The sequence below is a fragment of the Rhodotorula toruloides genome (genome assembly GCF_000320785.1).
Source record: "Rhodotorula toruloides NP11 unplaced genomic scaffold Scaffold15, whole genome shotgun sequence".
Taxonomy (NCBI): Eukaryota; Fungi; Basidiomycota; class Microbotryomycetes; order Sporidiobolales; family Sporidiobolaceae; genus Rhodotorula; species Rhodotorula toruloides.
In genome coordinates this window covers 101899-129865 of record NW_015622975.1, presented here as the reverse complement: position 1 = coordinate 129865, position 27967 = coordinate 101899, and the positions used below count along the sequence as shown (strand labels likewise).

Below are 27967 nucleotides of genomic sequence, written 5' to 3'. Positions count from 1 at the left end.
GCGGCGGAAGAAGGGCGACTTCACATCCTGCGGGCAGCTTGTTGGCCTGCGAGGGAGGAAGGAGCACGAGGGTCAGCCGACCATCTCTAGACGAGCGCCCGTTCCTAGCGCCTTAGCAAGCACTGGAAGCGAGCACATCAGCAGCGAGGAGAGTAATTGCGCGACTCACCAGCCTGCAACTTCTGCTTGTACTGGCGCATCCTCGCTCCGCTTCCCTGTCCGGGCATCCCCGCGCCCTGGCCCGTAACAAGGCTCTGCGGCGCGACCGCAAACGTCGCCGTGAGAGCCTGCGGGATCCTCGCATGCCTCGTCGCGCCCGCATCGACCTCCTTCGCCGCCTGCAACGTCGCGTTCGAGAACGACGCGTGCGCTGCAGAGGCGTCTCGGTCGACGTAGGCCTTCGAGCGTCGGAGGATCGGACGCATCCAGTCGCTGACGAGTTGGTTGGCAATGCGGGCGATGGCGGGGTCGACGCGGCGACACTTGGTGTAGAAGTAGACGATCTTGCCGAGACCGGACGACTTGAGCGCCGAAGTCTCGATGTTTGGCAAGCTCTTGAGCAGCGTGAAGAGAGGGCGCTGGATCGTCAAGGCGGGGAGGGACTTGTCGTTGAGCGGCTCGAGCCAGCGCTTGACGGCTTCGAGCATGCCGCCCTCGACAATCGTGTCGGCGAGAGCAGACTTCTGCATCAGGTCGACGACGCGAGGCAAGAGGCGAAGCTTGTTGACGGCAGGACGTCCGACGTCGTTCTCGTCCTGGTCCAGGTCGGCCGCCTTGAGCATCTCGCTGCGGAGCGTCGCGACTGCCTCGTCGTTCATCATCTCGAGGTCCTGCACAGAGCGAGAAGCCACAGGGAGCAGGTCAGCCGACGCTCAACACAGCTCTCACTGCACTGAGCAGCCTCGCTGAACGCACCTCCTCATCCTGCTGCTTCTTCTTCTTGCCCTTGCCCGTCGGCTTCTTGACGATCGCGTCGAGCCTGCTCGCGAGCTGCTTGCGGCGGCCTGTTCGTCAAAGGTCCACGAACATCATCAGCGCATGTCTGCTTGCAGACTGCACCGGGTAAGCAGCGGGAACGGCACGCACGAGTTTCGGGGTCGAGTTGCGCATCCTCCTCCTCCTCACGCTGAAGAGCCTCCTCCCTTCGCTTTGCCTTCTTCGACGAGCGCTTCTTCTTACTGTCGAGAGCCGGTACCTTGTATCAGCGTATGTGAGAGGGACAATCTCGCCAAAGGCTGAACGCAAGCGAATCCGACGACGCACGGCCTTGGCTCGTCTCCCTCATCCTCTGCGCTCCTCTTCTTCTTAGCGATCTTCAATCTCTTCAGCTTCGCACTCTCGTCCTGGTAGTCGTCTCCGGCGTCATCGTCGTGGTCCGGAGAGGGCGAGCGAGTGGCAGAGCGGGCGGGGGAGGCGGAGCGGCGGAGGGCGGGAGAGGCGGTTCGTGAGCGGCCGGCGGGTCCGTCCTCTGTGTCGATCAAGTGCAAGCCGTATCAGCTCTGTCGCAAGCGTGCACCTTTCCAGGAGATGAGGGGAACGAGGCGAGCGAGAACGCACCGTTGTCCGAGTCCTCCAGTTCCGTCAGGTCAGAGTCCTCTCCACCGAACTGTGCACACACACTCCTAGTCAGCCCATCCGCCCACAGCCAGCGCAAGACGAGAGGGCGCGACTGACGATGTCGAACTGCTTCTGCGGCTGCTCCTCGTCGCGCTGCTGCTGTTGTTGCGCCTGGCTGGTCTCGTCCTGCTGCTCGTTGTCGCTATCGTGCATGGCGGTGTCCTGCTCTGCGTCCGACATGGCTCGAGGTCGTCGTCGTTGGACAACCCTGGCTTTCGCTCTGCCACACCACTCGACTCGCTTGCTTGGGCTAGAAGAGGCCACTTGGCTACTCCTGTGACTGTCTTGAGCCATGTCGGGCATCTCGTTCAAAATCAGCGCGCCCGGGCGACCCTCCTCGACAGCCCCTCCATCCCGCCCCTCTTCATCTCTCAGTCGCTCTCACACCGCTCAGGCAGACTCGGACGATGACGACGATGGTGCAGAGGCTGCGAGGCGCAATGGCAGGGACCGGAAACGCCCACGGCTCGATGCGGACGGCGAGGAGGTTGTCGAGTTTGGCGGAGGGGGCGCAAGAGGGTGAGTCCGCGTCCATCGGGCTTCGGTTGCTTTTGCAGTGCAGAGGCGTCACAGACGTTGGGCGGGCAAATTCGTATCCAAGGCCCGCGAGAACTGACTCCATCTCTTCGTGACTTCGAAACAGCAAATCGACTCCCACCCCGACCGCCCCTCTCGTCATCCCCTCTCTCCCGAACAAAGACTGGCGCAAAGCAGCCGAAGAGATGCGCGGCGGCCCTCGCCGCAAGAAGAAGGAGATCTACCTCCCGGAGAGGGCCGGCGGGATGAGCATGGCCTCCGGGTCTGCGTCAGGCGCGGCGAATGGCGAGGCAGAGGGAGTCGAGCGGATTGGGACGGAGGAGGTGAGGGGCGGATTGAGCTTTGGGGAGAGAACGGATGCGCCGGCCGTCAAAACCGAGACGGAGGAGGAGTCTGCTCCGCCACCTGCTCCTTCCGCTCCGCCGCCCGCAACGTCGACACCCGCCAGCATGACGGAGGAGCAACGGGCCCTGCGCGAACTGCTCGGCACGGAAGGCGGTGCGGACGGACCGGCAGACGAGCTCGATGCGATAGTGTCGGCACCCGACGCACGAAACGGTCCTATCGACGAAAGCGAGGCTTTCAAGCGCGATGTCGACTCGCGTCCTGATGAGGTGCGCTCTCGATCTCTTGCATGTCGTTCGGTTTCACGCTGACATACCCTCTCTCTGACAGGCTTCACTGCAAGACTATGCCCGCATCCCCGTCGGCCAATTCGGTCTCGCCATGCTCCGCGGGATGGGCTGGCAACCCGGCCAAGCCGCCTCTCGCTCAGGCCGCGGCGCAACAGAAGCCTACGTCCCGAAGAAGCGCGAGGCCTTACTCGGAATCGGTGCGACGAGTATGAGTACTGCGCTGGGTGGAGATGCGGCGAAGGGTAAGGATGGGAAGGGACCGAGCGCGCAGAGGAAGAGGGAGGATATGAAATTTGTGCCGTTGATGAAGCGGGAGAGGGAGAGGATCGAAGGTGGGACGTCGGGCGAGTCGTCTAGACGAAGCGTGCGTCTTCATCTTCCCTTTGCCTCGTTTCCTTCCATATGCTGACTCCCTCGGCTATTCTCAGACCCCCGCAATCAGCGACTCGCGCCCTCACTCCCGCTCAGGCTCGACCGCCTCCTCTCGTCGCCCTTCGCGCTCGCCTCCTCCTTCCTCCTCCTCGTCTTCTCGCCGTGACCGTGACCGTGACCGCGACTACGACCGCGACAGGGACGGCCGGAGAAGACGAGACAGGGACGATGACCGAAGACGAAGGGACGATAGGGGAAGCGACAGGGAGCGTGAGCGAGACCGGAGGGATAGGGATCGGGATAGGGACCGCGATGACCGACGCAGGCGAGACGAGCGCGAGTATCGCGATGAGCGGGACAGGCGGGACGACCGTGACAGACGGAAGTAGACTTCAGCAAAGGCAGCAGCCTCTCCCACGTTTTCCCCGCGCGAGTGTGCGGAGTGAGAGACGGACAAGAGTCACGATACAGTACGCGTGAGGAAGCATACAACACAGACGGGAGCAAGTATGGAGAGGAATGGCAACAACGGTGCGCGAGAACGGGAGACAGATGAAGAGAAGTGAGGCAAGCAACAGAACGGACGAGGGGAAGTACACTGAGCCGAGAGAGTCTAAGAAAGTGTAAGGACAGATCAGACGAAGGCGGTTGCGCTGAAGGTTTCCGACTCGGGCGTGCCGAACTGCGCGCGCGAAGGTGACAGTCAGTTCGTCGACAAATATCAGCTCGAGGTTGGGACCGTGATAAGCCCAACGGAGCGCGCGTTTCGAAGCGCCGGCTGACTGGCAAAAGGGAGGCGCAAACTCACCGCCTCGACTGCCTTAGGACACCTACTAAACCCACCAACCACCGCCGCACCCTCTCCCTCGCTCGCCTCAAGGCTCACACAAACCCACAACGCGTCGACGCAGTCGCCCACCAAGTCGTGGCAGAGCTTGATGGTGTAAGCTGGGATGATGTACGAGAGGATGGCGAGTGTCGGGGCGTAGCCTCCTGAGGCTGGAGCGAGAGAGGAGGAGGTAAGGAGGAAGGAGAGCAAGCCGGCGAGGAGGGAATAGGTGGTTGTGGTTGTGAAGAGGGTGAGGCGGAGGAGAGCCGTGTCGCGGATGTTGCGTGCGCGGTTCGAGCGGATCAGAGACGCGATTTCCCGCGTTGAGCGCGACCAGGATTGGCCGGTCATGCCGGCGTAACTCAAGGCGTACGAATTGAAGAAGGCGGTCGAGGCAGCGATGGAGGTGAAGAGACCGGCGAGGAGGGCTGTGATGGGTCGTAGCGGTGTCGGGATGCGACTCGAGCGGAGCAGGCGGGAGAGGGTAGAGAGGGAGGTCGAGATGGTTGTGAAAAGGGAGAGGAAGAAGGAGAAGGCGATAACGGTGCCGAGCGAGGGTCCCGTCGCGCGGGCTGCAGAACGGACGAGCGTGAGCCCGGGATCAGCATGTAAGCAGGCCTGCAACGCACCGACAGCCGCCCTCGTCACCTCCGTCGGGCCCAGCACCACCGCCTGTCCTCCTTCGTCCTCCTCTCGCTCGAAATACCACCACCCCACGACTCCCCCGACCGTCGCATGCGAGACGCCCCTCAGAATCGCCAGGCTCCAGAGGTAGACGAGGAGAGTGAACGCTGTGCCGTACGAGGCGAGGTGGGGATGCGTTGGAGAGAGGGAGAGGAGAGAGGCGATGAGGGTGAGGAAGGGAATTGTGACGGCGAGGGAGGTGAGCGAGAGGGCGAGGGCGAGGACGACGAGGGGCGGATGGGAGAGGACGGTTTGGCATGCGAGCTGTGCATCGAGAGCATGTCCATCAAGAAGAAAGGCATATCAGTGGATAAACAAGCTCGTCAAGGGACTGACTGGGACGCACCTCTCCCACGTTGATGGCACGATCCATCTCCTTCCTCCGCTTGACCGCCTCCCCTCCCACCATGAACGCCAGCACGAAACACGCAACACTAAATACCCTCATGCCCATCTTCCAACCCCGATCCGCCTCGACCCCGCTCGTCCCAAACGACCCAGCGAAAGCGATGATACCCGTCGCGGAAAAGACGAATGGAGCGCCGAGGATTGAGAGAGTCAAGAGCGTTCGGAGGGAGTGGGAGAGGAGGAGGAGGTAGGCGAGAGTTGCGAGGCCGGCGAAGAGGGAGATTAGGGTCAGGAGGGAGAGCGAGGGGAGGGCGGTCGAGAGGAGGGAAGTCGAGGCGCGGATGGCGGGGGATGTCGAAGACTTTGGGAGTGGCGAAGATGTCCATGTCATGATTGCGAGTGCGACGACGGCGAGCACGCACAATCCGTACGCGACGATCCATCCCGAGTCGCGATACCGCGCTGGATCCGCCTCTTCGCCCTCTCCCGCAGGGACAGGATACACATACAGCGTCTCCTTCCTCCTTTGCGCTTCATCCGCACCAACAAGCGGCTCGTCCATCGCATACTCCCTCTGCGCCTCTCCAGGCTGCGAGACGAAAGCCCCTGGAAGCGGGCCGTCGTCTTCCTCGTCCTCGTCGCTCGACTCCCCGTCCGAGTAGATCACGTCTGCTCTACCTCCTCGTCCGTGTCGAAAGGCAGCGGCAGACGCAGCAATCGACTCGTAAGCCTTCCACCCCCGCCCTCCTCCTCCTCCCGCTCCAGGCGCAGTCATCCCGAACTTTGCTACGAAAGCGGGCAGGGCTCCTCGTGCATCGTGTGAGCCTGTCCGAGGCGCAACAAGCGAAGCAGGCGGCTCGTCGTCCTCGCTCTCCTCTTCCTGTCCGTCATCAACCTCCCGCACCCTACCCTTCCCCTTCCCCCCGCCCGCCCTGGTACCAAACACCTCTGACTCCTCCACCAATCCCAGTACGTCCCCCTCTTCGTGCGCAGCGCGAGGGCGTGGGTGGCGGTCTGCTCGGGATGAGATGAAGAGTGGGGGTTGGGTCGTCAAGGGTTGGGAGGAGGCGAGGAGGTTGGAGGCGAATTGAGAGAAGTTCATCAAGCTTGAGAGAGTAGCTGGGGGCCTTGAACACGCGCGAGGAGCGGTGACGAGGTGTGAAGGGGGAGATGAACCCTGTCGTCGTCCTCTCACGCGAACAAACACTTCCCTCTTCAATCCTCGTAGAGCTGATTGTAACGACCTTGCAAGCGACTCGAGGACCGGTGGACTAATGCCCCTTCTCGTCGCCCTTGAACCACTCCTTCGCCTTCTCCTTGTCGCTCTTCTCGTCCTTCTTCCCCCCCTTGTCTTTCTCGCCCTCCTTCTTCTCACCCTCCTTCTTGTCCGCGCTCGCCTCGTCCTCATCGAGATCGCCATCCGCAGCAGCCGCCGCAGCCTGCTTGTTCAACACCTGCTCAAACACACCGACGTGAGCGTCATCCGTTCCCGCGCAGAGGAAGGGACAAGATCAAAGACGCACCAGGTCATGCAACGCGATGACAGTCCGAATCAACGAGCTGAGGTACATGACCAACAACTGATCGTTCGTCGCGACCGTGAAAGGCCTCTTCCTCCCACCCACCCCGCCTTCGCCTTCCTCGCTCGTCAGAGGTTCCGCAACCATCCCGCCCTGCACCGCTGCCTCGAGGTTCGGAAGGAGGTTGAACACGTCCTGCAAGTTCGCCACAATCTGCTGATTGACTCCAAGTTTCCCCTCGACGACCTCGGTCAAGTAATCCCTAATCTCGACCAACCTCGCGCCCAATCCGCGCAGCGAAGAGAGTTGTGACGAGACGCGGGTGGAGAGAGAACCGGTTGTGAGCGCCGTAGAGGAGATGTCGCGCAGGAGGTGCTCGACACCGATTTCTTCGGCTTCCGAGGCAGAGATGAGCGAGGGGACGTGGATGAAGGTGTGTTGCGAGGCCGTGCCGTCCTGTTATGCCGCTCAGCGACTTCAATCAGTTTCCGCTCCGAGCGAAGCGAATCGCCGAAAGAGCAAGCAAGCGGACTCACATCCTTGATCTCCTCAACCGCAACATACGCATCCGTCGGGATCCCCCCACCTCCTCCCGCACGCTCCTCATCCGGCCTGACATCGACAATAACCATGATAGGTCTCTGCGTGTACCGCTTGACGACGGCGTTGATCTCGAGGTCGGAAGCGCGCAGGCGCGGACCGGTGTGGTACCACCCGATGAGCTTTTCGCGAGCTAGAAACGTGCGGGTGTCAGCGTGCTGGGACAGTAGGATGGGTGGGAGTGAGGGGGGGATGAGGGACGCACCGTTGACCTTTTTGAACATGTCGTTCATCGCTTCGATGTAGTTGTGGTCGAGGAACCACGTTCGCGGGTCCTTCTCGTCCTCTTCGAACGGCACTGTGCGCACAGAATTCATTAGTGCTGAACTCTCTGCGTGGCTGGAGAGCGCCTAGGAGAGAGAGTCTATCCCCCGGCTGCTCAACCTGGCATCCGACAGACCCAGCGAAAGGCAGGCCCGAACTCACCCGCAAACGAATTCGTGACCTCCCAACCCCCCTTCTGCAACTCCTGTCCCAACAAGATCCCGACAACCCTCTTGCGTGTGTTCTTTGCTACGCGGTGAAAGTGGTCTTGGATCGAGAGGAGGACGAGAGGGTGGACGTGGCAGGGTTGGGTCGAGAGAGTGAGGAGAGTAGGAGTGGTGGTGGCCATCTTTGGGAGGGCTATTCAGGCGGTGCGAGGTAAGGAGGAGGGGAGAGGATGACGACGCTGAGTGGGTGGGTGGTGGACGAGGGAGAAGGGAGTGCGGCTCGTTCGGGTCGAGCTGGGTGGTCCTGATGCGGTCCTAGCAAGGGTCTGACAGCAGCAGCGTGGTCCCTCGCGGTGAGCAGGCGAGTTGTGAGTGAGCGAGAGAGCGACGAGGAGGACGACGAGGCCAAGGTCAACCTCGCTCACTCGGGCAGGCTTCAGCCGATACTTGTAGCCTAATACAGTATACTACTATACTCTACTCTGCATTACTAGCCAGCTTAGAGAGTCGCCCGTGCTAAGTCCGGTTAGGTCCGCGGGTGAGCTTCCTCGCCATCAACGCTCGCCTGCTCTCGACCTCGCCCGCTCACCTCGACCACCCAGCATGTGAGCCATACACACACTCTAGTCACGCAAAGCATCACTGACAACCCACTACAACAATGCAACAGGGCCGCACAGCGCTTGCCACCGTCTTCTGCCTCCTCATCCTCAACCACCCACGCTCCAACCTCGTCCTCGCGCGTACTCCACTTCACAGGCCACGCCCGATTCCGGCACCGCCTCGTCCTCTCCCTCCTCTCTCGCCGACCAGTACGGATAGACCGGATCAGGCCAGACGACGACAACCCCGGCTTGAGAGTCTACGAGGTCTCCTTCCTCCGCTTGGTGGAGAAACTCACCCAGGGTTCGAGGGTCGAGATCAGCTATACCGGCACAAGCGTCCTCTTCCACCCCGGCACGATCCAGAACGGCCAAATCACCCACCAGTGTCCGCTCGAACGAGGCGTAGGGTGGTTCCTCGAACCGCTGTTGGCGATCGCGCCGTTTGGGAAGAAGGATCTCAGTTTGACGTTGAGGGGCGTCACGACGGATGGGAGGGACGCGAGCGTGGATGTGGTCAGGACGAGCGGGTTGCCTCACCTCGCCATGTTCCTCGACAAGGAGGGCGTCGAGTTGCGGGTGCGTCTGACCGCTCTTCCTCTTCCTCTGTACTTTACTGACGCCCGCCCGCCCGCTCGCGCAGATCACGAAACGCGGACACCCTCCTCTCGGCGGCGGCGAAGTAACCCTAACCTGTCCCTCAGTCCGCGCCATCAAATCCGGCTTCGAATTCACCTCCCTCGGTCGCATCTCCAAAATCCGAGGAATTGCGTGCGTCCTCCCCCCTTGCTCTCGAGTTGAGTCGAGCTGATGCGTGGGAAACAGCCACTCGGTCCGCGTCTCGCCTCAACTCGCAAACCGACTCGTCGCTTCCGCCCGAAGCGTCTTGAACCGCTACATCCCCGATATCTATATCTACACCGACGTCTACCGGGGAGAAGATAGCGGGAAGTGCGTCCCCCTCCTCTCTTCCTCCCTCCGACGTGTGTTGATGAGTTGGCGACAGGTCCCCCGGATATGCGATCACCCTCGTCGCATCATCAACCTCTCACGTCCTGCACTCCTCCGAATCCTCGTCCTGCCCTTCCCCTTCCTCCTCCTCCTCCTCCTCCTCTACCGCCCCCCAAACGCCCGAAGATCTGGGCATCCTCGCCGCGCGCGCACTCCTCTCACAAATCGCCCGCGGAGGATGCGTAGACAGAGGCTGGGAATGGCTCGTCACTACCCTTCTTGTATTGGGCGGGGAAGACGTCGGAAAAGTGAGGGTGGCTGGTCCGCTTGATGCGGCTTTGTACGTCGATTCTTTGCCTTGAGCTCGTGTGTGCGAGGGAGGAGAAGAGCTGATTGGTTGCGGTTGGTTGGTGGGGATTACAGGATCGCGCATTTGAGGGACTTGAAGGCTTTCTTTGGTACGACGTTCAAGATCAAGCCTGTCCCCTCTCTCCCTTCTTCCGCCACCGCCGACGCCGCCGCCGACGACGACGCAGAAGGAGCGAACGGCCTGGGAAAAGAGCGGGAAGAGTATGTCCTCAGTTGCGTTGGGACTGGGTTTGTCAATACGGCGCGGAGGGCCGGGTAGACGGAAGCTTGTGCAACGCGCGGCGGACCTTCAGCACCTCGATACGAGAACCGAGAGGAGGGGGGGGGGCGCAGTTGCTTCGGATTTGACAAGATATGCACATGTTTCTACAGGATGGTTAAGGGGTAAGGGTAAGGGTAAACCTCCCGCTGTCTCTCTCGACTCAAAAGACTGCCCAACGCGCGCGAATCAGCTCGTTGCTCGCAGCAGAAACCACCAAGGAAAGAAAAGCGAGAGACGCACCCAGCCTCATCCCCTGCCTCGCAATCAAGAACCTCACCCCCGTCCCCGCCATCTCCTCCAACTCGTTTAGTTCGCGCTCGATCCGTTCGTGGACCGTCTCTTCGACCATCTCTTCCGAGGACGAGGAGGAAGATTCTTGGTCCTCCTCCTCGAGGATCGGAGCGGTACTGACGCGCTTCGCGAGCTCGTCTGCGTCCAACCGCGCTGGTCTGCCTCGCTCTCGCAAGTCCGAGACGAGCTCGAGAGGGGGTGCGAGTGCCCCTCCTGCGGGACTTGAACCGCTCGTCGTCGTGGTCGTAGGACTGAGCAGGTCCGCTCGAGCAGGCGAGCGAGCGGGTGACCCAACAGGGGAGAGGGAGAACGGGTTCGCCCGACCTGTCCACGCACTTCGGCCGCTCTCGTGCGCATGGGAAAACGCAGCGGGCGTGCTAACCCTCCTCCCCGCGCCCGGACCTGACCCAGCCGATCCAGTAGGCGAGACGTCGAGACTCATGCTCAGTCTCGACCCTGGACCGGTCGGGAGCGTAGTGAAGGACATGCTTGAAGCGGGGAAGGTCGAGGAGAATGCGAATGCCGCTGAGGAGGGTCGGCGGATCGGGACGGACGGAGCGGGAGGGGACATCGAGAGGAGGGGAGAGTCGTGCATCGTGAAGGGTCGAGACGGGGAGCGCGAATTCGAGGTGGAGGGGAGACTGCGGGATGTTGGGCGGGTTGTCGCGAGTGGAGGATGGAGGGTTTGCTGGGCGGAGTCGGGTAGCGGAGGCAGGGGGGAGTTGGTTCGTGAGGGGACGGCTTTGGGAGGAACGGGAGGAGGGGCGTCCGACATCGGGCTCGAGAAGGTGAAGATGTCATCCTTGATGTGCTGGATGACGACTGCGGGCGGACGAATGGGTGGGTGAGCAAGACCACTCTTGACAGAGTTCTCCTCGCCCGACTCACCGATCACATCGCGCAGGGGATCCCGCTCCGCCTCTTCCCCACTCTCGCCGTTCGCCTTCCGCGCCTCGATCACCAGCTCCGCCAAGACCTCCATCTCCTCGAGGATGTACGGCGGCGAGAAGTGTCCGAACAGCTTATCCTTCGGTTGTGAGGACTGCGCACAATACGTAGTCAATACGAGCTCAACGCGGAGAGGGGAGGGAGGGACGAACCGGATAGCTGCACTCGAGGAAGATGATGCTCAAGTCGCCTCGCGCGATCTTCGGCGCCGCAACTTTCCAGATATTCCGGTTCAAGCTCCGCTGCGAAATCGAGTCTGCGCACACCAGTACGTCAGCCTGCGTAGTCGCACGAGAAGAAGCAAACGAGCGCACCCGGCTCAACATCCCCAAAGAACAACATCTCCTTCCCGCTCTCCTCCTCTCTGACAAAGAACGCCGTCGAGTCATAGCACTCCACTAGACACGCATTCCCGTCACCGTTCGAGGCAGAGTGTCCCTTCTTCTTGTTCTTGTGGAAGAAGGACGGATCGGTGCCGTGTGAGAGGGGGTAGGCGGTGAAGGAGAGCGAGTCGGAGAGGGGGAGGGAGGGAGGAGAAGGCATGGGGATGCTGTTGAAGTGAGTTAGAGCGTTGTCAGCATGGAAGGTTGAACATCAGCCCGACAGTGGCGCAGCTGGCTCAGCAATCGCCAGGCAATGCCTTCCTTCTGCCGCCGTGCCGTCGCCGTCTTCCAACACTCCGGGTCTTCAGACCTCCGACAGCGACGAAAAGGCACCGCAACGCACTGCTTGTAATGATATGCCCGTCCAATCGTCACGCCCTCGTCCCATCCGCCCAAAACCGGCCACGGTCCGCCATCCATCACCCGCTCGATATTCGCGATCGTTCGCTGGATGCCGTAGACTGGTTTGGGGGGCGGTCGACATGCGGCGGAGGAGATTATCAGGCCGGCGATATGGTCGAGGTGGGCGTGGGTGATGGCGAAGCAGCTGTTGTGCAGACGGTGTCAGCGAGTCCGCGCTCGCAGGCTTCCGCGTAGCACCGCCCGACTCCTGTGGAAAAGGGGCAGGCATGCATCTGCACAGAAAGCGCGGAGACGCACCGAATCATATCCCATATTCTCCCCGCCGCCTTCCCTCCTCCCTCCCTCCCAACACCAACCTGCTTCTTCTTCCCCGCCCGTCCCTGCGCCGCCTCCTCCAGCTCATCCGCGTCCACACCAATGCCCAGTCCGAAACCTTCGAAAGCGTACGGATTCCGCTCGACGAGATGGGCAAGGGCTCCGATTGTCGAACCTCCTGCACAATGGAGAGAGCGGGTCAGCGTGAGATGTACGGTGCGAGAGTGAGACGAGGGTGAGGGCGACGAAGGCGGAACGTACCCTCGAGACCAGTGCATCCGTCTGTCCACTTCCGGCCGTAAGGCTTCACGAGGAAACTGCTAAGGTTTGTCTCGATGGGACCGCCTCCGCAGCCCTGCAAGCGTTCGAACAGATCGTTAGCAGCTTGTATGAGCGCCCGCAAGACCGCCAGAAGGGCGAGCGAGCGCGGCTGGATCTAGAGAACTCACGAGGACGAGCAGTTCGAACGCCGGTTTCTCGCCGTCCCTCACGAGCCTGACATGCCCGCACACATCCTCTATCTGTCTTCTCCGTTGCTCGTTCGACTCGGAAGCCGGCGTGCGCGTCTGTGCGAGGGATGAGGACGACGAGCGATGTGGGGAGGAGTTGGAGGTGGGCCAGTCGTGTGGACGCGAGAGCGGGCTGACGGGCGACGCTGAGCGCTGCGTCGCACTCAAGTGTGCCATACAAACCAGTCTAGCGAGTCAGTCAGAGCTCAGAGGATGGTCGAGTCGTTGAGCAGAAGGAGGGCTGGACGCTGGACGGGGAAGGAGACGACCGTGGGTGAACTGGTAAATTGCGAGCCACAGACAGCTTTTCACGACGGGCAAACATTCTGAGCACTGCTAGCGCACGGAAGGTCCAGAAGGTCCACGCGGAGCAGAAGAAGAGGCGAGAGGCAGCCGTCTCCAAGAGGAAAAGGCGTCGCATCTCTCTCCAGCTGATCAGTCCTGGCTGGTCAAGGTGAATGAGTAGTCTTGCATGACCACCGTACACCTGTGTCCCGAGGGAGGACGGCTGGCGACGGGCGGAGGTCCTGAAACCCTGCAAAGTCGCCAATCGCCGCTCATCCCGCAACGTCAACCTGCATGGCAGTCGCCGCCACGCCGTTCCCCTCTGCACTCATTCCCGGATCCTCCCAGCCCAGCGGCGCATCCCACAACCCCGCCACCGCACTCCTAACCGCCTTCTCCCAGACCTCCTCGACCCTGAACCCGCCCTCATCCGCCGTTCCCGCCTCCTTGACCAACGCACCAACGCCAGGATCATACGACTTTCCCCCACTCTCCCTCGCGACCGATAGTCGAGGGAAGATTGTATACAGCGCGTCGTACGAGTCGTACAGCGTCTCGTTGTCCAGCGGGTCGAGCGCGTCGAGCGGTTCTTCGGGCTCGGAGGAGGGAGAGTGTGATTTGTTGGTCAGGTTGGCGAGGAATTTGAGGCGGGGAATGCCGGCTTCGTCGGTCGAGGGGAAGGCGTCGCGGGCGGAGGAGCGTTTTCGAGAGGCGGCGACGATGCTGGCGGCATCGGCTGTGCCCGATTCCTGCGAGACGGTGAGCGCAGAGAAGGGCGTAGGGGAGTGCGGCGTGACAAGAATGAACGAGACGACGGAGGAAGGTGCGAGAGACCGTCAGCTCCTGTTCGCTAGAGAAGAGCAAGCAGGAACAGCACAACGCACGAGCAGCTGCAGCACCTTCCGCCTGTCCGCCTCCTTCTCCTTCGCCAACCGCTCCTCCTCCTCCATATACCGTCTCCTCTCCAACTCCCTCCACTCCCTCTCCCCCTTCTCCCTCGCCTCCAATTCCGCCTTCTCCCTCTCCCTCCTCTCCTCATTGTCCTCAATACTCTGCCGGTTCTGCAACTCATATGCTCGGATTTTCGCTTCTGTCGCGGCGAGGTCGGACCCGATGGCGTGGATTAGGGAGAAGGTGATTGATTCGTATTCTTCGAGGTAGTCGTTGTATGCTGCGTCGGAGGGGAAGTCTTCGCGTGATTTGTTGAAGCTGCGAGGGACCCAACGGCGTGCAATGAGCAGGACGGGCGACGAACTCGTCAGCCCCGTTCCGCATCTCGCACGTCCGCAGCCACTCACATCTTCGCCGTCCGTTTCCGCACCGCAACCTCCTTCTGCACCTCGAGGTTCTCAAAGATCTGGGGCTGGAACTGCGACTTGCGGATGGTTTGGCCACAGACGGGACAGGGTTCGGGGCCGAGGGAGAAGAGGCGGTCGAGGCAGGATTCGCACCTGTGGGAGGATTGGAGACGTGTGAGTGTGGCTCTCTTGATCAAGAAGAATGACGCGATGCTCCTCCCAAGCGTGTGGGAGGGCGTGACCTCAGTCATGTCAGCAGAACCCACTCACCTGCAAGTCCGTGTCCCGCAGAAGAAGGCGACGAGCGGTCAGTACCAGCAACAACGTCCCAGAGAGCGCTAGACGAACGCACATCTTGTGGTAGCACTTGCTGACCATGAGCCTCAGTTTCGGGTTGAGGTACCGGTCAACCTTGCACACGGGGCAAACGTCGTCCGGGCTCGAGAACTCTTGCATCCTTCTATCTCCATCCGCTCCGAGTATTGGCGCATCCGCAGGCGGCGGCGGAACCTTTGACGAGGAGGGTGTCGCGCGAGCTGATGAGGATGGAGTCGAGGTGCGGGATGCGGAGGAAGGAGCGGCGCCGCCGCGCTTTGAGCCGAGGAAGAAGCGTGGCTTTGGCGCTGCCATTTGAGCGTCAGCAGCGCGATCTGGCGAGGCGAGCGAGGTGAACGAGGCCAACCCGCTGCAGGTGGAGCTCCTTCGACCTCGACCAGTCACTTCCTCGCTTCACACCCGCTCTTGCTGGCTGGAACGCTTTGTACTCGAGTCATGAGCTCCCCTAGACACATCGGCATCGTCGGCGGCGGCATCATCGGCAGCTCCACCGCCTTTTGGACCGCTCGACTCGCTCGCGAACGGTCGTTGCCAGTCGACATCACGCTGTTCGAGGGTTCGTCTGTGGCAGCTGGAGCGTCTGGGAAGGCGGGAGGACTACTAGCGTTGGACTGGCACGGGTGCGTCTCGTTTACTTCCTCGTCGCCACCCTCTTCCGCTGACGTAAATCCAAAACCTTTCGTGGTATAGGCCGTCGACGGCTTCTCTCGCCGCCTTATCTTACCGACTACACTCTGAACTTGCCGCGGAGTACGGCGGAGCAGACCGATGGGGATACCGGCGCCTGGACACCCTCAGCGTTTCCGCCGACCTCTCCTCCTCATCCTCTTCCGCCAAACTTAGCAGTCGCTCGAGAAAGCTCAAGGGCGCTGAGCTCTTCCCCTGGCTCAACAAGGACGTATTGACCGCGTCAGATGTGCTGGGAAGCCAGGACACGACGTCGCAGGTGCACCCGGAGCAGTTCACGCGCGCGATGGTCGAGGAGGCGGAGAAGCTCGGTGTCAAGGTCGTGTATGGCTCGGTTGAGGGCGCGCAGGATCGGGCGGACGGCGGCTACGATCTCTCTGTCTCGCCCCGCGACTCCTCGCAGGACCGCGCGACCGTGCCAGTCACGGATGTGGTCGTCGCTGCAGGTCCTTGGACTGGCAAGCTCCTCTCCAAGCTCGGGTTGGACAAGCAGGCTGGCCGAGCGAAGGCGATCAAGGGCAGTCGGGCGCACTCGATCGTGTTGAAGACGGCGCCGGGACGGGAGTTGCCTGCTCAGGCGCTCTTCACGTCGATTAAGGAGGTCGGTGGACGGCATGCGGAGCCTGAGGTGTACAGTGAGTCTGCCTCAGCTTTTCCGAGCTGAAATCGCTGTGCTGGCAGACTCGTGCTATTATTGCTGGCATGCGGTTGTCAGTCAACTCGGTTGATGCGCTGACACTGACGCCCCCGCAGACCGTCCCGACGGCACCAGCTACATCTGCGGCCCGACAGACTCCTCCGCCCTGCCTACTCTCGCCTCCTCCGTCTCGACCGAATCCTCAGCCATTGACCTCCTCATCTCGCAAGCCGCCCGCCTCGCTCCTGACTACCTCTCGACGGAGAACGGCCAGTACAGCGCGACTGTTGAGCGGCGTCAGGCTTGCTACTTGCCTGGTGGGTCGGGCGATCCGGTCATTGGCGAGATTGCGCAGGGAGCGTATGTCGCGTCGGGTCACTCGTGCTGGGGGATCTGCAATGGTGCGTGAGGACGGACCACGCTCGCCTTTTGCTCACAGCTAACGACTCGTCACGGAGCAGGGCCGGGAACGGGATACGTCATGGCGGAACTTCTGCTCGACGGAAAGGTCAAGAGCGCCGACATTGACGACCTTAGCCCGTAGGTCCCTTCGAGGTCCACAACAGTAACATAGACTAGCGCCTCGCAACTCCCTTCCGCTCGCTCGCGCATTCGGTGCTTAGAGAGGGACAAGTTTGATGCGAAGAGGAAGTAGGTTCCGTCTCTCCCGCTTTCTCTGGAAGGCGCTGCACTCTTTCCAGGGAAAGTGAGCGTCCCCGCCATCTTGTGCTGCCGTCATCAAGCTGCAAAGCCCGCCGAGCTTGTCCGCCCTCACGCTGCCCCTCTTCCTCCTCGATCGCTCACAGCTTTCACTCCTTCCGCCATGCTGTAGCCCTCGATCGCTCCTTACGTGTCTATGCCGTGCTCTGCTGTCCCTAGACTCGTTTCCACCGCTCCTTCGCCCGCCAACTCTCCTCCGTCATTCAGAGCATCCCCCACAGCACTCCAGCAACTCTATCAGCGCATGTACAGACGAGCGACCGGTATCGTCCTCTGTAGACTGCCCCTCGCGACATGCCAAGATCATCGCGCGGGCCTACGACGGCGTCCTCGCGCCTCCTCACCCTCGTTCTCCTCCTCATCGGATGTTCCGCTTTCCGAGGCGTGCGGGCGCAGGCAACCCCGAGCATTGTACTAGACGACATTGACACTATGTGCGTGCGCTCACGCCCTCTCGCCAGGCGTACTTGCTGACGAGTCGCGCTTATCGCGCAGATTCGCATTCGGAGGTTGGTTGATTCTCGAGGCTCTGTGCAATGGACAAATCGGCTGATCTTTTGTCGCGCAGATTCTTACAGTGCGACTGGCTACAACCCGGCATTGGGCGTCAATAATTTCCCCGGCATGGAGGGCGTACGTTCCGTCCCGTCTCTTCCCTGTTTGCCAAGCTGATCTCCCGCTCTCTTCCCACAGACTGTGTCGGGAGGCTACAGTGAGCAGAATATCATCCTGAGTCCCTCGCTCAGCCGCAGAAGCTGACCGCCGAGTCTCCGCAGTCTGGCTTCAATACCTCTCGACCCTCAATTCCTCCCATCCCATCACGCTCTACGACCTCGCCGTCTCAGGCGCGACGACTGACAACGCCATCGTCAACGACACTTCCGACGACTTCAACACCCAGACCGCTACATTCTCGAAGTACTTTTCGGCGCCGAACGGACAGGCGCTTGTGACCAACCAGGCGAGATGGGATCCTGCAAGAACGCTCTTTGCAGTTTGGATGGGCATCAACGATATCGGCCGAGCGTATCAGAACAATCAGAACTTGACGGACTTGATTCCTGCGATTTTCGGTGAGTCCCCTTCTTCTCGCTTCCCCGCTGCACTTGCTCACGGCTCCCCGCTTGACTCGGCAGATCAGTGGAATCGCAACTTTGCTGCGCTATACGCTGGCGGCGCTCGTAACTTCCTTGTTCTCGGTGTCCCTCCGACCGACCAGACCCCGCTCGTCCAGTCAGTACCGCCTGCGGTTCCACTCTTCGCAGCTTGGGTCGGACAGTGCGTTCACTTTGTGCAGACGGCGCTTGCGATGTCCCTGACCGTCACTCTGGCCCAGGTACAACGGCGAGATTGCCTCCTACGCGAACTCCCTCCCCTCTCTCTTCCCAGGCACCTCCGTCTTCGTCTTCGACACCCAGCCCTTCTTCCGCGCCCTGCTCGCCTCTCCCCGCGCATACGGCTTCGTCGACACGACGACCTACTGCGAAGACTACTCCGTCGTGCAAGGCATGCCCAACCTCACACTCCCTCAGTGCACATGGCCAATGTCAGAGTATGTCTGGTGGAATAACTACCATCCGACGTGGGCTGTGCATCGGTTGTTGGCGAATGTGATTGCGGAGGTGAGTCGGCTCTTCCGTTGCGTGCCGTCGCGCTCGTCTTTTCTCCGGCGAATTCGGCGGTAGGCGTATCAGGTCATGATCTGACTCTCGTCACTCGCGCAGTCTCTCAGCTCCTCCACCTCACCATCACCAACGACGTCCTCCCCCTCCAGTCTCCCTCCCACTCCCACACCAACCTCCTCCTCCCTCTCCTCAACCACCTTCCCCTCCCGCTCTCTCTCAATACCCACCACCTCTCCAACCGCCACCGCGTCGGCTACAGCTACGGAAGGAGCAAATGGAAGTATAGGTTTGGGAGGAGGGACGGGACGGCCAAAGTCGGGTGCTGAGAGGGGGCGAGGGGGGAGGAAGGTTTGGATCGTTGCGTTGGGAGTGGCTGGAGTGGCTGTGATGGTGCGGTGAGGGTGAAAGGTCAAGATGAGGGAGGAAGTCGAGGCGGTATGATTGCAGGGGGACGAGACAAGGCGACGAGAGGCGAGGAGAGACGACGCATTATCCTTATTCTTCTGCCTACCCTCTTCTTGTAGATGTACATAGTTCTCCCTACACGCTGCTACGATAGATGCTCTCTTCTCTTTCCCCCCGGGCGACGAGCGAGAACTCCACCAGACTCGCCAAGAAGCTCGAAGGTGAATTCATTTTCTCCTCGCCCTTCCTCTACCTCTACTCCCCCTTCTTGCCGCTCTTCTCCCCAAACCCGCCCTCCATAGCCTCCTCCAAATACCGATACACGACACTAAAGTCCCTTCCTGCAAACTCCTCGTGCGCCGAGAGTTTCTGGTACAGTGTGCCGGAGAGTTGGCCCAGGGGAAGGGGGACACCGGAGCGTGAGGCGGAAGTTAGGGCGAGGTTGAGGTCTGTGCCAAAGCGAGGGTTGCGAAGGTTAGGCGAGGGGTGAGAAGGTTGTTCGAGGGAAGGGGGAGGGGAGACGCCACCTTTGGACATGAGCTTCGACAAGAACCCGCCCGTGTAGCCACGATCTGCCGGCGTTGGAATCGTAGGAGTCGCTTTAGGCGCAGGGTTGTTCGTCTCGCTCGACCAGCAGCGACCGGTCTGTCCCCTCATCGTCCGGTCAGTCTGGGGAGTGCGAAGGGGAGGAGTTGGGACGAACGGAGGTGTTGATTACGGTTGCGAGCAGCTCAGAGGAGAGGCCGAGCGATTTGCCGAGAAGCATGGCCTCGCTGCGAGCGTGCGAAGTCTGTCAGTCTTGCGTTGGAGGGTTGGAGCTCAGGGGACTCACGCAGTGCCGATCATCGAGATGCCGAGCAAGAGACTGCGGCGTAAAGAGGCGTAAGATTGGGAAGGTCAGACGGGGGACGCGAGGAGACGAGACGAACTTGTTGCAGATCTTAACAGCCCTGCCTCGCGAGCTTCGTCAGTCACAGCGAGAGCAAGATGTCGGGCCAGACGCACAATCCGTTGCCTGAGGCGCCGCAGTGGATGTACCGCGCGCCCATCTTCTGGAGGAAAGGTTGCGCCTGGGCGAAGCTGTTGCGGCGCACGTCGTAAACATCTCGGCCCGAAGCGGTGGAAAGAGAAGCGAACGCACGCCTCTTCCGACCCGCCGACCATAAAGCTGAGCGTGCCCTTCTCCGCGCCCACAACACCTCCACTAACCGGCGCATCCACCATCTTGACGCCCAGACTCTCCATCTCCTTCGCAACCCGAATCGCCTCCTCCCTGTCACCCGTCGTACAATCAATCAACAGCGTCTCCCTCCTCTTCTCGTCGCTCATGCCTTCAAGCGCCTCCCTGATCCCATTCTCGCCAAGGTAGACCTCCTCCACCTCCTTCGAACTCGGCAACATGGTCACGATCGTACTCGCGAGCCTCGTCGCCCCCGCAGGACTCGAAGCAGGGAGGACGTCGCGGCCTGCGAAAGCGTTGGTGTGGGACGAGAGGAACTGGTTGAGAGCCGAGGGGAACGCATCGTAGACGACGAACGCCCCTCGTTCGCCCTTGCGCGCAGCTTCGGCTCCCCATGCACCTTGCGAGCCCGCGAAGGACTTGTCGAGCAGGTTGGCGGCCATCCCGCGCCCCATGGCGCTGTGTGTGCGGGTCAGTATCCGAGAGGTGGGGAGCGAGGAGGGTGAGCGAGTGAGCGCACCCGAGGCCGATGAAGGCTGCGGTGTTGGACCTGTTGTAGGCGTTCCGGAGCAATACAGTCGCGCGCATGGTTGGCGAGAGCGGTGTGAGCGAGCGAGAAGAGCAAAGACGCGACCGTGTGTTGCCGACAGCGACGACGGACTCCCGCTCACACTCACTCGTGCGCAGAACGCTCAATGGTGAACGACGACTGCGATTGCGAGATGGCACAGAGGGAGGCATATCATGCGGGAATGCAACGAACGGGACAGGCCGGGCGGAGGGGACGAAACAACAACCTGAATGAGACGATGGACAATGGAAAGGATGCGAAAGGGGATGCTATGCTCAGAGAGGCCACCAGCTCTTGGAAGCCGGCGGCGGAGTCGGTTCGCGCGGAGGAGGCGAAGGCGGCGGACTCAGCGGGGCACTCAACCCGAACGCCTCTTCGAACGAGGTAAACGTCGCGATGGGCGGACGCTTCGACTCGTCGCCCTCTGCTTCGTGATGGCGAGGAGGCGACGTCGATGCGGGCGAGCGTCCCGAGGCCCTTCGTCGACCCGGAACAGCGCCCGTCGAAGCCGATTTCTGCATCGCGAGCGACATGCGCGATGGGCGGACAGGGACGGGACACGCGAGACCGGTGTAATCGGCCGAGGTGAATGAGTTGGTCGACGACGAGCCGGACAGGGCGGGCGAAGGGAGAGACGCTTCGGGTGCTTGGAGGGATGAGAGCGGGCGCGAAGTCGACATCGGCGCGAGAGACGACGGGCGCCGACTCTGCTGCGGCCTCGGCTCGGCGCGGTCGTCCTCCGAGAGCGTCGGTGTGAGGGCCAGGGGAACGCGGTTCCTCGGACTCGCCAGCGGGCTGGGCAACGTCTTCTCCGGCGCCGACGCATGCTGCATCTGATGATCCGTCTCCTGGACCTGTGCCTCGAGCGCCCTCCCTCCCGCTTCGCCGCCACAGGCGACGACCTCCGTCGGAGTGACGCAAGGCGGAATCGGGCCGAGCGAGAGGGAGAGGAAGAGTGAGGAGCGGGGACGCGTGTCGCTTGATGGACTTGGGAGGGGCGTCGAGGAGGGCGTGGAGAGGTGTGAAGCGTGAGAAGGGAGGACGAGGGGTAGGCGAGACCGCGATCGGGGTTTGGTAGTGCGGGAGGAAGAGGCGGAGGAAGACGCGCCCGACGACGAGCCTGCTTGACTTGTGCCCGTGCTAGACGAGCGCGAGTTCGCGCTGTTTAGACCCGAGCGAGGAAAGCGCGCGTGATGGTGCGTGACGGGACTGGTCGGCCTCGAAGTCGGGATCCTCTGCTGCTGCTGGTGCGCCTGGCCCGACTCTCCCGCCTTCTCATCGCCCTTCTTTGCCGCGCCCTCCCCAGCACTGACGTACCTCCTCTTACCCCCCTCCTCGTCCCCCAACTCCTGCTCACCCCTCTTGGTCCTCCTGACAAACTCGTCCGAACTCAACGCCTTCTTGACCACCGCCTCTGCCTGTCCCGGTTGTGCAGACCGTGGCCGAGCGAGTGAGAGGTCGTTGGACGCGTCGAGGAGGGGAGGAGAGGCGTGCATGGTGGGTTGGGGGTTGGTAGAGCCGCGGATGAGGGGAGGGCGGGAGGAGGAGGAGGGATCGAGAGGGGCGGGATCTGCCATCTAACGTCTCGAGGACGAGTAGCTGGGAGTGGCGAGAGGTAGAGAGCGGGCGAAGGAGGGATTCAAGTGCGAAAGGCGAGGAGGGGGAGAGCGTGATCGCGGTCCAGAACAGAGGAGTGTGCGTCGGCGAGGTGGAGAGATAGGCCGAGTCTCAGGCGTGCCGTAGCTAGAGCTGCATAGTTTGTGTCGCAGGATCGTCGTGGGCGAAGGCGAAGCAAGTCAGTTTGCTGTCGATCCGTGACGGCGGGAAGAGATTCGCATGCCAGGAGGACGAGGCAGAGGGAGGAGCGCAGCAAGGGGTGCGAGAGTCGTGACGAGGCCGGGGAAGGACTGACACGCACCTCCTGTCCGTCTCGTCGTCACACCGTGTCCTCCTCGGTCTCCCTGTGCCGTGGTCGAGCGAGAGAGCGGTCGAGGTGAGGGAGGCTGGCTCGCGAGATGGGGAGAGCGTCGGGCGGCGTGCGAGTTGGGCGACTGGCTCCAGAGACCTTTGCGAGTTTGCTGCACAGTCGCAACGAGCAGCACAACCCAGCGAACGGTGCGAGCGGGAGTGAACGAGAACAGGTGTTTTGGGGTGCTGGGTGATGAAAGTTGACATCTCGTCGCTCTCGACGAGGGCGCGGTTTGAGTGGCTCGATAGACTGTGCTAGACTCCTGCTACACGCTCGTCCAACCCCCGCTCGCCCCCGTCCAGCCGTCACCGCTCTACGACCCCCTCTCATCGCGTCCACACACGCACACTCGCCATGGACGCACACATCCCAGACAGGGTCGCCAGCTCGTTCGCAGAGTCGGAAGAGGCAGGATACATCCACTTGTACGCCTCGACGAGCTGCGAGCCGGTCCAGGACGTGTTTGAACATTGGGGCCATATCGTCCCTCAACTCGCAGATAAGCCAGCTGTGCCGCCCAAGTAAGTCGAACAGCTAATTCTGATTGTCCTTCAAAGCTGACTCGGCGCTTCGCAGGACCCCCGATCTGAGCAAGCGGCGAGACAAGGATCCTCTCGAAGGCCCCGACTACGGCAGGGGAGAAAAGGTCCTCGACCTGGAGGAAGGCGGCGTGACGTACTCGATCGTGCACAACCTCCACGCGCTCATGCCAGGTGCGTCGCCGCGTCCCTCGGCCAGTCGAGAGGGGCTCCTGGACCTTTGTTGCACAGAACACGCCATGTTGATCCCGCACTTCGGGACGTACGGCAACTCGTTTAGGCCTCAGACGAGCGACTTGCTCGAGAGCGATCTGTGGGCGGCTTGGAGGATCGTCAAGGCGTACGCGGATAGCGGCCGCGAGGCAGTCATCTTCTTCAAGTGAGTCTGGCGGGTCCCAAGTCTGCTCCTAAGCGAAGGCTGCTGCTATCGTTCTCGCAAGCTGACATCGACTTTGCCTTCACAGCGGCGGTCCTCTCGCCGGTGCATCGCAGCCTCATCTCCGTAAGCCTCACGCTCTCGTCTCTTCCCTTCAACTCTGCTCACCGTCCTCTGCCCGCATAGACATCCAGTTCTGCCCCTTCCAGCACTCTGTCCCTCCAGGCCCGGAACAGATCGCCTGCTCACTCCCTCCCACTCCCCCCTCCTCCCGCTCATCCACCTCCTCACCCACTCTCGCCCCTCGCCTCCCCCTCCCCTGGGTCCAATTCTACCACCCCCTCCCCTCTCACTCCTCACTCACCTCTTCGACCCTTTTCGAACTCTACCAATCCCTCCTCCACACACGCTCAACATTCCTCTCCACCATTCACTCCTCTCGTCTTCCTCCACCGGGCCAAAAACGCGAATCGTACAATCTCCTCCTCACATCCCGCCACATCCACCTCATTCCCCGGACAGATCGACTCGTCAACGTCCCTCGTACCGGGGAGGGAAGGGAAGGACAGGAGTTCACGATCTCGTTGAATGGCTTGCTGTATCTGGGTCTTTGGTATGCTGCGAGCGAGGAGGATTGGGAGGATGTCAAGAGGCTGGGGTTGAGTAGGGTGCTGACGGATGCGGCGTATGAGAATGATGAATGGGAGGGAGGGAAGTGAGCCTCGAGTTGCTATAGACCCTTTCTTCTCTCGCACGAGCCATAGACACATGCACGCCGATAGATTGAAACACGAAGTGGGATACATTACGAGAACAGCGACGAAACAGCCCGAGAACCCTGGTACACTCAGCGAAGACACCCCTTCTCACATCTCGACCTGCTGCGCCCCGCCAATGAGCTTGACGATCCTGGCGTTCCCCTGGCCCGACACCCGCACACTGCCCTCACTCTCCAAGCTCTTGATCACCTCGCTCAGCTCCTGCGCATCAATCGAGACGCTACTCTGTGCCTCGAGCTGGCGGACCAAATCGGCGTACTTGAGGCCCTTGGACGAGGCGGTCGGCGTAGAGAGGAGGACGACGAGTTCGCGACGCAGGTCGCCGCGCAGCTTGCGCTGGTGCGTGGACTGGCCGCCGAGGAGGTCGAGGTCGATCAGGCCGGTGAGGGGGTCCGTAGCCGACTCCTTGAGCGCTTCGCGGATCAAGCGGTTCGCTTCGGTCACGTCTTCGACCTGCGTATGGGAGCGAGCGTCAGCGAGCCAGCCATAAGCAGGGAGAGGGACGCAACGCACCTCGACCTTCTCCGAGTAACGCATCCTCGCATGCGCCTCGCTGAGCCGAATCATACTCTCGAGCTGCCTCGTCGTCGCCGTGATCCTGCGGTCGTTGCTGCGCGCGTCGGCGCCAGCATTGCGCATCTCGACGTATGCTTGGACCAGCGCGTTCGACGCTTCGGGCGTCAGCTCGGGGTGGATATGGTTGCGCGCCCAGGAGATGTAGGCCGTGAGGTCCTCGATGTTCTGCAACCGCCAGATAGCCGTCAGCGAGAGAAAGTGTGAGGAAGAAAACCTCGCGCACCATGATGTCGGTACCAGCAGTCTGCGGCTTGTCCTCGAGGTACAAGCCAACAAGGAACTTGGCGAGCTGCCTATCGCTCCGCTCGTCAATCTTGTCCAGGACGAGGTAGAGGAGGTCGAAACGCGAGATGAGCGTTGGCGGGAGGTCGATGTTGCGCGTGATGGGCCACTTGAGGTTGTACTTCGAGCCGACGGGGTTGGCGGCAGCGAGGATGGACGTGCGTGCGTTGAGGGTCGTGATGATGCCCGCCTTGGCGATCGAGACGGTTTGTTGCTCCTGCGAGCGCGAAGGCAGCGTGTCAGCGAGGGTCGCAGCGAAAGGAGCGGAGGGAACGAACCATGACCTCGTGCAAAACACTCCTCGTCGCGTCCGACATCTTGTCAAACTCGTCGATGCAGCACACACCGCCGTCAGAGAGGACGAGAGCGCCTCTGTGGGTCACCGACTCAGCTTGGCCCTGGGAAAGCGAACTGGCAAGCTTAACGCACGATTCGAGGACGAGTTGCTTCGAGTCGGGGTCGCGGGTCACGTACGCCGTTAAGCCGACAGCGGACGAACCCTTGCCCGAGGTGTAAACGCCGCGAGGCGCGATCTTGTGGACGTACTGTGCGGAAGAAGGGGCCAGTGTACGTCAGCCTCGCGCTCACCAACAGAAGCTGGCGACCGAGTCCTGCGACGCACCTGCAAGATCTGACTCTTACTCGTACCGGGGTCACCAACGAGCAAAACGTTGATGTCGCCGCGGTACCTCGGCCCTCCCGCTCCTCCACCCTTGGCGATACTCTTGTTCGTCCCTCCAAAGAGCTGCAAGAGAATCCCCTTCTTGACGTCGTCCATCTCGTAGATACTCGGCGCCAGACTCCTCGCAAGGTAGTCGTAGATATCCGGTCGGCGCGAGATCTCGACGAGTTTCTCCTTGATCCGCGCGTGAGTCGAGGCGCGACGTTCGTCTTCGTTCTGCGCGTCGTCGCCGTACAAGTCGTCCTCGTCGTCGTCGTCGCGCAACAGCCCAGGACGCTCAGTCTCGTCCTCCATGCCGACGCCAACAACTCCGCGCCTGTCGTCGGCCGAACGAGTCGATCCATCGACGCCCATACGCCGCTTGTCCGTCTTCTTGACATGCAAGACGTCGATATACGTCTTGAACAGACTCTTGATGACGCGCTGGCGGGGGTTGAGGCGGACCGGAACGGAGCGGAAAATACCGGTCACCGTAACGCGGTCACCGGGCTTGACAGTATCGACGAGCTCGTCGTACAGTCCAAGCGAGACGGTGTGCGGCGTCTGGCCATCCGGCACCGAGTCGGGCGTCTCTTGCAGACGGACGATCTGGCGGTCGGCGAACTCGCAACGGTTGTGCACGAGGAGCATCGAGCCCTGGACGTTGCAGACGTCGCGAGGGCACCGGTCGGGCTCGGCGATCTTGCCGCGGTCGATCTCGACGGTGACGGTGTGCGAGCAGGCGTTGCAGCGGAAGAAGGCTGCGGTGCGAGCGGGTCAGTCGACGAGTCCTGTCAGCGGCGGAACGGCACGACTCACCCAGCTTCATATCGGGGATGATGGGCGTCGCGCGAATGACGAGACCCTTGATGCAAACGATCTTGTCGATGTCTGCTCACAACGAAGCGGTCAGTCCCCGCTTGACACTGAAGAAGCTCGAGTCCCGCAGGACGCACCTTGCGGGTTGAGGTCGCGCATGTTGACCTTGTTCTCGCCCGCGTACGGGCGCACCTTGAACACCGCACCATGCATCTCCCTCGCGCGCTGCTCATTCTCCAACCTCATCGGTCCCTCGCCCAAGTTCTCCTCTGCACAAGCCCACTCGAGCGCCGAGTCCTTGAGCTGCTGATCCAGGATCGGGACCAACTCTTGCGGGTAGAGGAGGAAGTTGCGATACAGTTGCGCATACTCGCGGTCTTCGCGCGTCCGTGCGCCTCCCTCGCGCGCCTGCGTCTCGCGCCAGCAGAAAGCGAGGAGGTCGACGACATCGAGGTTGAGGTTCGTTTGGCCCGTGTCGCGCATGCGCTCAAGGTAGGATTGGTAGAGCTTCTTGTGAGGAGGTTCTTTGGCGTAGGCAAATTCGATGTCTGAGTCGAGGGGGACTTTCGCGAGTTGGCCTCGGAGCATGGCGACCGTGTCGAGCTCGCCGCGCAGGTGAGCCTCGCTCATCTTGGTCTCGAGCTCAGTGCGCTTCTTGCGGGCCTGCGACCGTCGTGTGATCGTCAGAAGAGAGAGCGACAGCTGTGCTCAGAAGCGAAAGACGCACCTGCTCGAGCCTCCACGGGTCGAAACCCTGCCTATCACCGCACGTGAAGTCTTTTAGAAACCACTCGAAAGCCTTCATCGACGCTCCAATCGTGACCGTCGTTCCCCAAAGCACCGTCACGAGTCCATCGTCGTCCTCGTCCTCGTCTTCGCCGTCCGTCATCCCGCCCGCGTTCGAAGATGGACCGTCTCCGCCGCCGCCACCTCCGCCGTTGGCGCGACGACGAGAAGAACGGGAAGCAGCGGATGAAGAGGGGAATCCGAGTTCGGATCCTGCGCCAGCGGTCGAAGGGGGCATCCCGCCGTTCGCTCCGGCTGCCGCACGCCTCGCGCTCGAGCGGTTCGAGGGCGTCGGAGGAGCGGCGGAGTGAATGTCTCCGCGGTGGTTGCGGCGAGGGGTTGGGGAGCCGAAGTCGGATCTGGCGAGTCGGGCAGAAGGTCAGGTCAGGTCAAGATCGGTGAGGTGGACAGAGCGGAGACGCACCCAGGAAAGAAGAGAGGAGAGTCGTCGCGTCCACCACGTGCTCCTGCACTGCCAGCCGCTCCACTTCCGAGACCTGCATCGGAGGAGAGACCTGAGGGAGCGAAGAGAGGGCGGTTGTTCGATGCGGCGGGACGCGACGCAGACGAAGAGGGGAAGGCAAGGGGCGAGGACGAACGGACTGCGTAATGGGCGCATGTCAGTTTTCGTCGCGACGGCTTGTCGAGGGAAAGAGGAGCAGACTCACCGCCCGTGCCAGACGAGCGCAGCTGGTCGATGCCCGCCGGCCTACGCGGGGACTCTTGCGCGTCCCTCTCGCTCGAGGGGAATGCTAGAGGGCTCGTCGAGCGCGGCTGAGCGCCCTGGGGTTGGTTGTCGACTTGCATCGGGTCCGCCATGGTGGGTGGACGAGGCGAGGCGGGAAAGCGTGGGAGTGGTGCGGGTGGGTG

General features: G+C 61.8%; 13 protein-coding genes across 13 annotated transcripts; 5 read left to right on the top strand and 8 right to left on the bottom strand.

Moving 5' to 3' along the window:
- Positions 1-20: 20 nt before the first annotated feature.
- On the bottom strand, positions 21-1797 carry RHTO_01793 (transcription factor Iws1; the record flags this gene model as incomplete). Its single annotated transcript, XM_016415472.1, has 7 exons — positions 21-46; positions 170-830; positions 916-1004; positions 1087-1178; positions 1264-1468; positions 1558-1606; positions 1675-1797. 7 exons carry the CDS (start codon positions 1795-1797, stop codon positions 21-23), a joined length of 1245 nt encoding a protein of 414 aa, XP_016272446.1.
- Positions 1798-1909: 112 nt separating this feature from the next.
- RHTO_01792 (G-patch domain protein) lies at positions 1910-3550 on the top strand (the record flags this gene model as incomplete). Its single annotated transcript, XM_016415471.1, has 4 exons — positions 1910-2136; positions 2261-2768; positions 2830-3153; positions 3218-3550. The coding sequence occupies 4 exons, from the start codon at positions 1910-1912 to the stop codon at positions 3548-3550; spliced, it is 1392 nt and encodes a 463-aa protein (XP_016272445.1).
- A 245-nt stretch (positions 3551-3795) lies between these two features.
- Positions 3796-5797, bottom strand: RHTO_01791 (Choline transporter-like family protein; the record flags this gene model as incomplete). Its single annotated transcript, XM_016415470.1, has 4 exons — positions 3796-3843; positions 3970-4562; positions 4620-4938; positions 5021-5797. 4 exons carry the CDS (start codon positions 5795-5797, stop codon positions 3796-3798), a joined length of 1737 nt encoding a protein of 578 aa, XP_016272444.1.
- A 496-nt stretch (positions 5798-6293) lies between these two features.
- Positions 6294-7755, bottom strand: RHTO_01790 (26S proteasome regulatory subunit rnp-8; the record flags this gene model as incomplete). The annotated part of the gene is made up of 5 exons (XM_016415469.1): positions 6294-6476; positions 6546-6998; positions 7079-7275; positions 7348-7440; positions 7569-7755. 5 exons carry the CDS (start codon positions 7753-7755, stop codon positions 6294-6296), a joined length of 1113 nt encoding a protein of 370 aa, XP_016272443.1.
- A 421-nt stretch (positions 7756-8176) lies between these two features.
- Positions 8177-9754, top strand: RHTO_01789 (RNA 3'-terminal phosphate cyclase-like protein; the record flags this gene model as incomplete). The annotated part of the gene is made up of 6 exons (XM_016415468.1): positions 8177-8178; positions 8244-8754; positions 8819-8946; positions 9001-9126; positions 9182-9466; positions 9550-9754. Coding segments are annotated over 6 exons (1257 nt in total).
- A 163-nt stretch (positions 9755-9917) lies between these two features.
- Positions 9918-12743, bottom strand: RHTO_01788 (cAMP-specific phosphodiesterase; the record flags this gene model as incomplete). Its single annotated transcript, XM_016415467.1, has 10 exons — positions 9918-9925; positions 9998-10261; positions 10385-10870; positions 10937-11090; positions 11149-11252; positions 11311-11546; positions 11723-11926; positions 12040-12235; positions 12319-12412; positions 12507-12743. The coding sequence occupies 10 exons, from the start codon at positions 12741-12743 to the stop codon at positions 9918-9920; spliced, it is 1983 nt and encodes a 660-aa protein (XP_016272441.1).
- A 380-nt stretch (positions 12744-13123) lies between these two features.
- On the bottom strand, positions 13124-14779 carry RHTO_01787 (RNA polymerase II transcription factor b subunit 3; the record flags this gene model as incomplete). The annotated part of the gene is made up of 4 exons (XM_016415466.1): positions 13124-13600; positions 13736-14060; positions 14150-14302; positions 14502-14779. The coding sequence occupies 4 exons, from the start codon at positions 14777-14779 to the stop codon at positions 13124-13126; spliced, it is 1233 nt and encodes a 410-aa protein (XP_016272440.1).
- Positions 14780-14920: 141 nt separating this feature from the next.
- On the top strand, positions 14921-16353 carry RHTO_01786 (FAD dependent oxidoreductase; the record flags this gene model as incomplete). Its single annotated transcript, XM_016415465.1, has 4 exons — positions 14921-15105; positions 15176-15807; positions 15926-16210; positions 16271-16353. The coding sequence occupies 4 exons, from the start codon at positions 14921-14923 to the stop codon at positions 16351-16353; spliced, it is 1185 nt and encodes a 394-aa protein (XP_016272439.1).
- A 470-nt stretch (positions 16354-16823) lies between these two features.
- Positions 16824-18553, top strand: RHTO_01785 (cellulose-binding GDSL lipase/acylhydrolase, carbohydrate Esterase Family 16 protein; the record flags this gene model as incomplete). Its single annotated transcript, XM_016415464.1, has 8 exons — positions 16824-16963; positions 17025-17038; positions 17098-17162; positions 17223-17241; positions 17306-17602; positions 17666-17807; positions 17866-18151; positions 18254-18553. The coding sequence occupies 8 exons, from the start codon at positions 16824-16826 to the stop codon at positions 18551-18553; spliced, it is 1263 nt and encodes a 420-aa protein (XP_016272438.1).
- Positions 18554-18814: 261 nt separating this feature from the next.
- RHTO_01784 (3-hydroxyisobutyrate dehydrogenase) lies at positions 18815-20327 on the bottom strand (the record flags this gene model as incomplete). The annotated part of the gene is made up of 8 exons (XM_016415463.1): positions 18815-19008; positions 19087-19204; positions 19263-19332; positions 19392-19424; positions 19489-19509; positions 19565-19639; positions 19701-20198; positions 20260-20327. 8 exons carry the CDS (start codon positions 20325-20327, stop codon positions 18815-18817), a joined length of 1077 nt encoding a protein of 358 aa, XP_016272437.1.
- A 258-nt stretch (positions 20328-20585) lies between these two features.
- Positions 20586-21887, bottom strand: RHTO_01783 (uncharacterized protein; the record flags this gene model as incomplete). The annotated part of the gene is made up of 1 exon (XM_016415462.1): positions 20586-21887. One exon carries the CDS (start codon positions 21885-21887, stop codon positions 20586-20588), a length of 1302 nt encoding a protein of 433 aa, XP_016272436.1.
- A 746-nt stretch (positions 21888-22633) lies between these two features.
- RHTO_01782 (bis(5'-nucleosyl)-tetraphosphatase) lies at positions 22634-23913 on the top strand (the record flags this gene model as incomplete). The annotated part of the gene is made up of 5 exons (XM_016415461.1): positions 22634-22800; positions 22856-22992; positions 23050-23197; positions 23283-23320; positions 23381-23913. 5 exons carry the CDS (start codon positions 22634-22636, stop codon positions 23911-23913), a joined length of 1023 nt encoding a protein of 340 aa, XP_016272435.1.
- Positions 23914-24060: 147 nt separating this feature from the next.
- On the bottom strand, positions 24061-27916 carry RHTO_01781 (cell division control protein Cdc54; the record flags this gene model as incomplete). Its single annotated transcript, XM_016415460.1, has 11 exons — positions 24061-24426; positions 24487-24714; positions 24773-25048; positions 25110-25203; positions 25261-25376; positions 25454-26253; positions 26312-26383; positions 26449-26974; positions 27039-27456; positions 27522-27699; positions 27766-27916. The coding sequence occupies 11 exons, from the start codon at positions 27914-27916 to the stop codon at positions 24061-24063; spliced, it is 3225 nt and encodes a 1074-aa protein (XP_016272434.1).
- Positions 27917-27967: the final 51 nt, after the last annotated feature.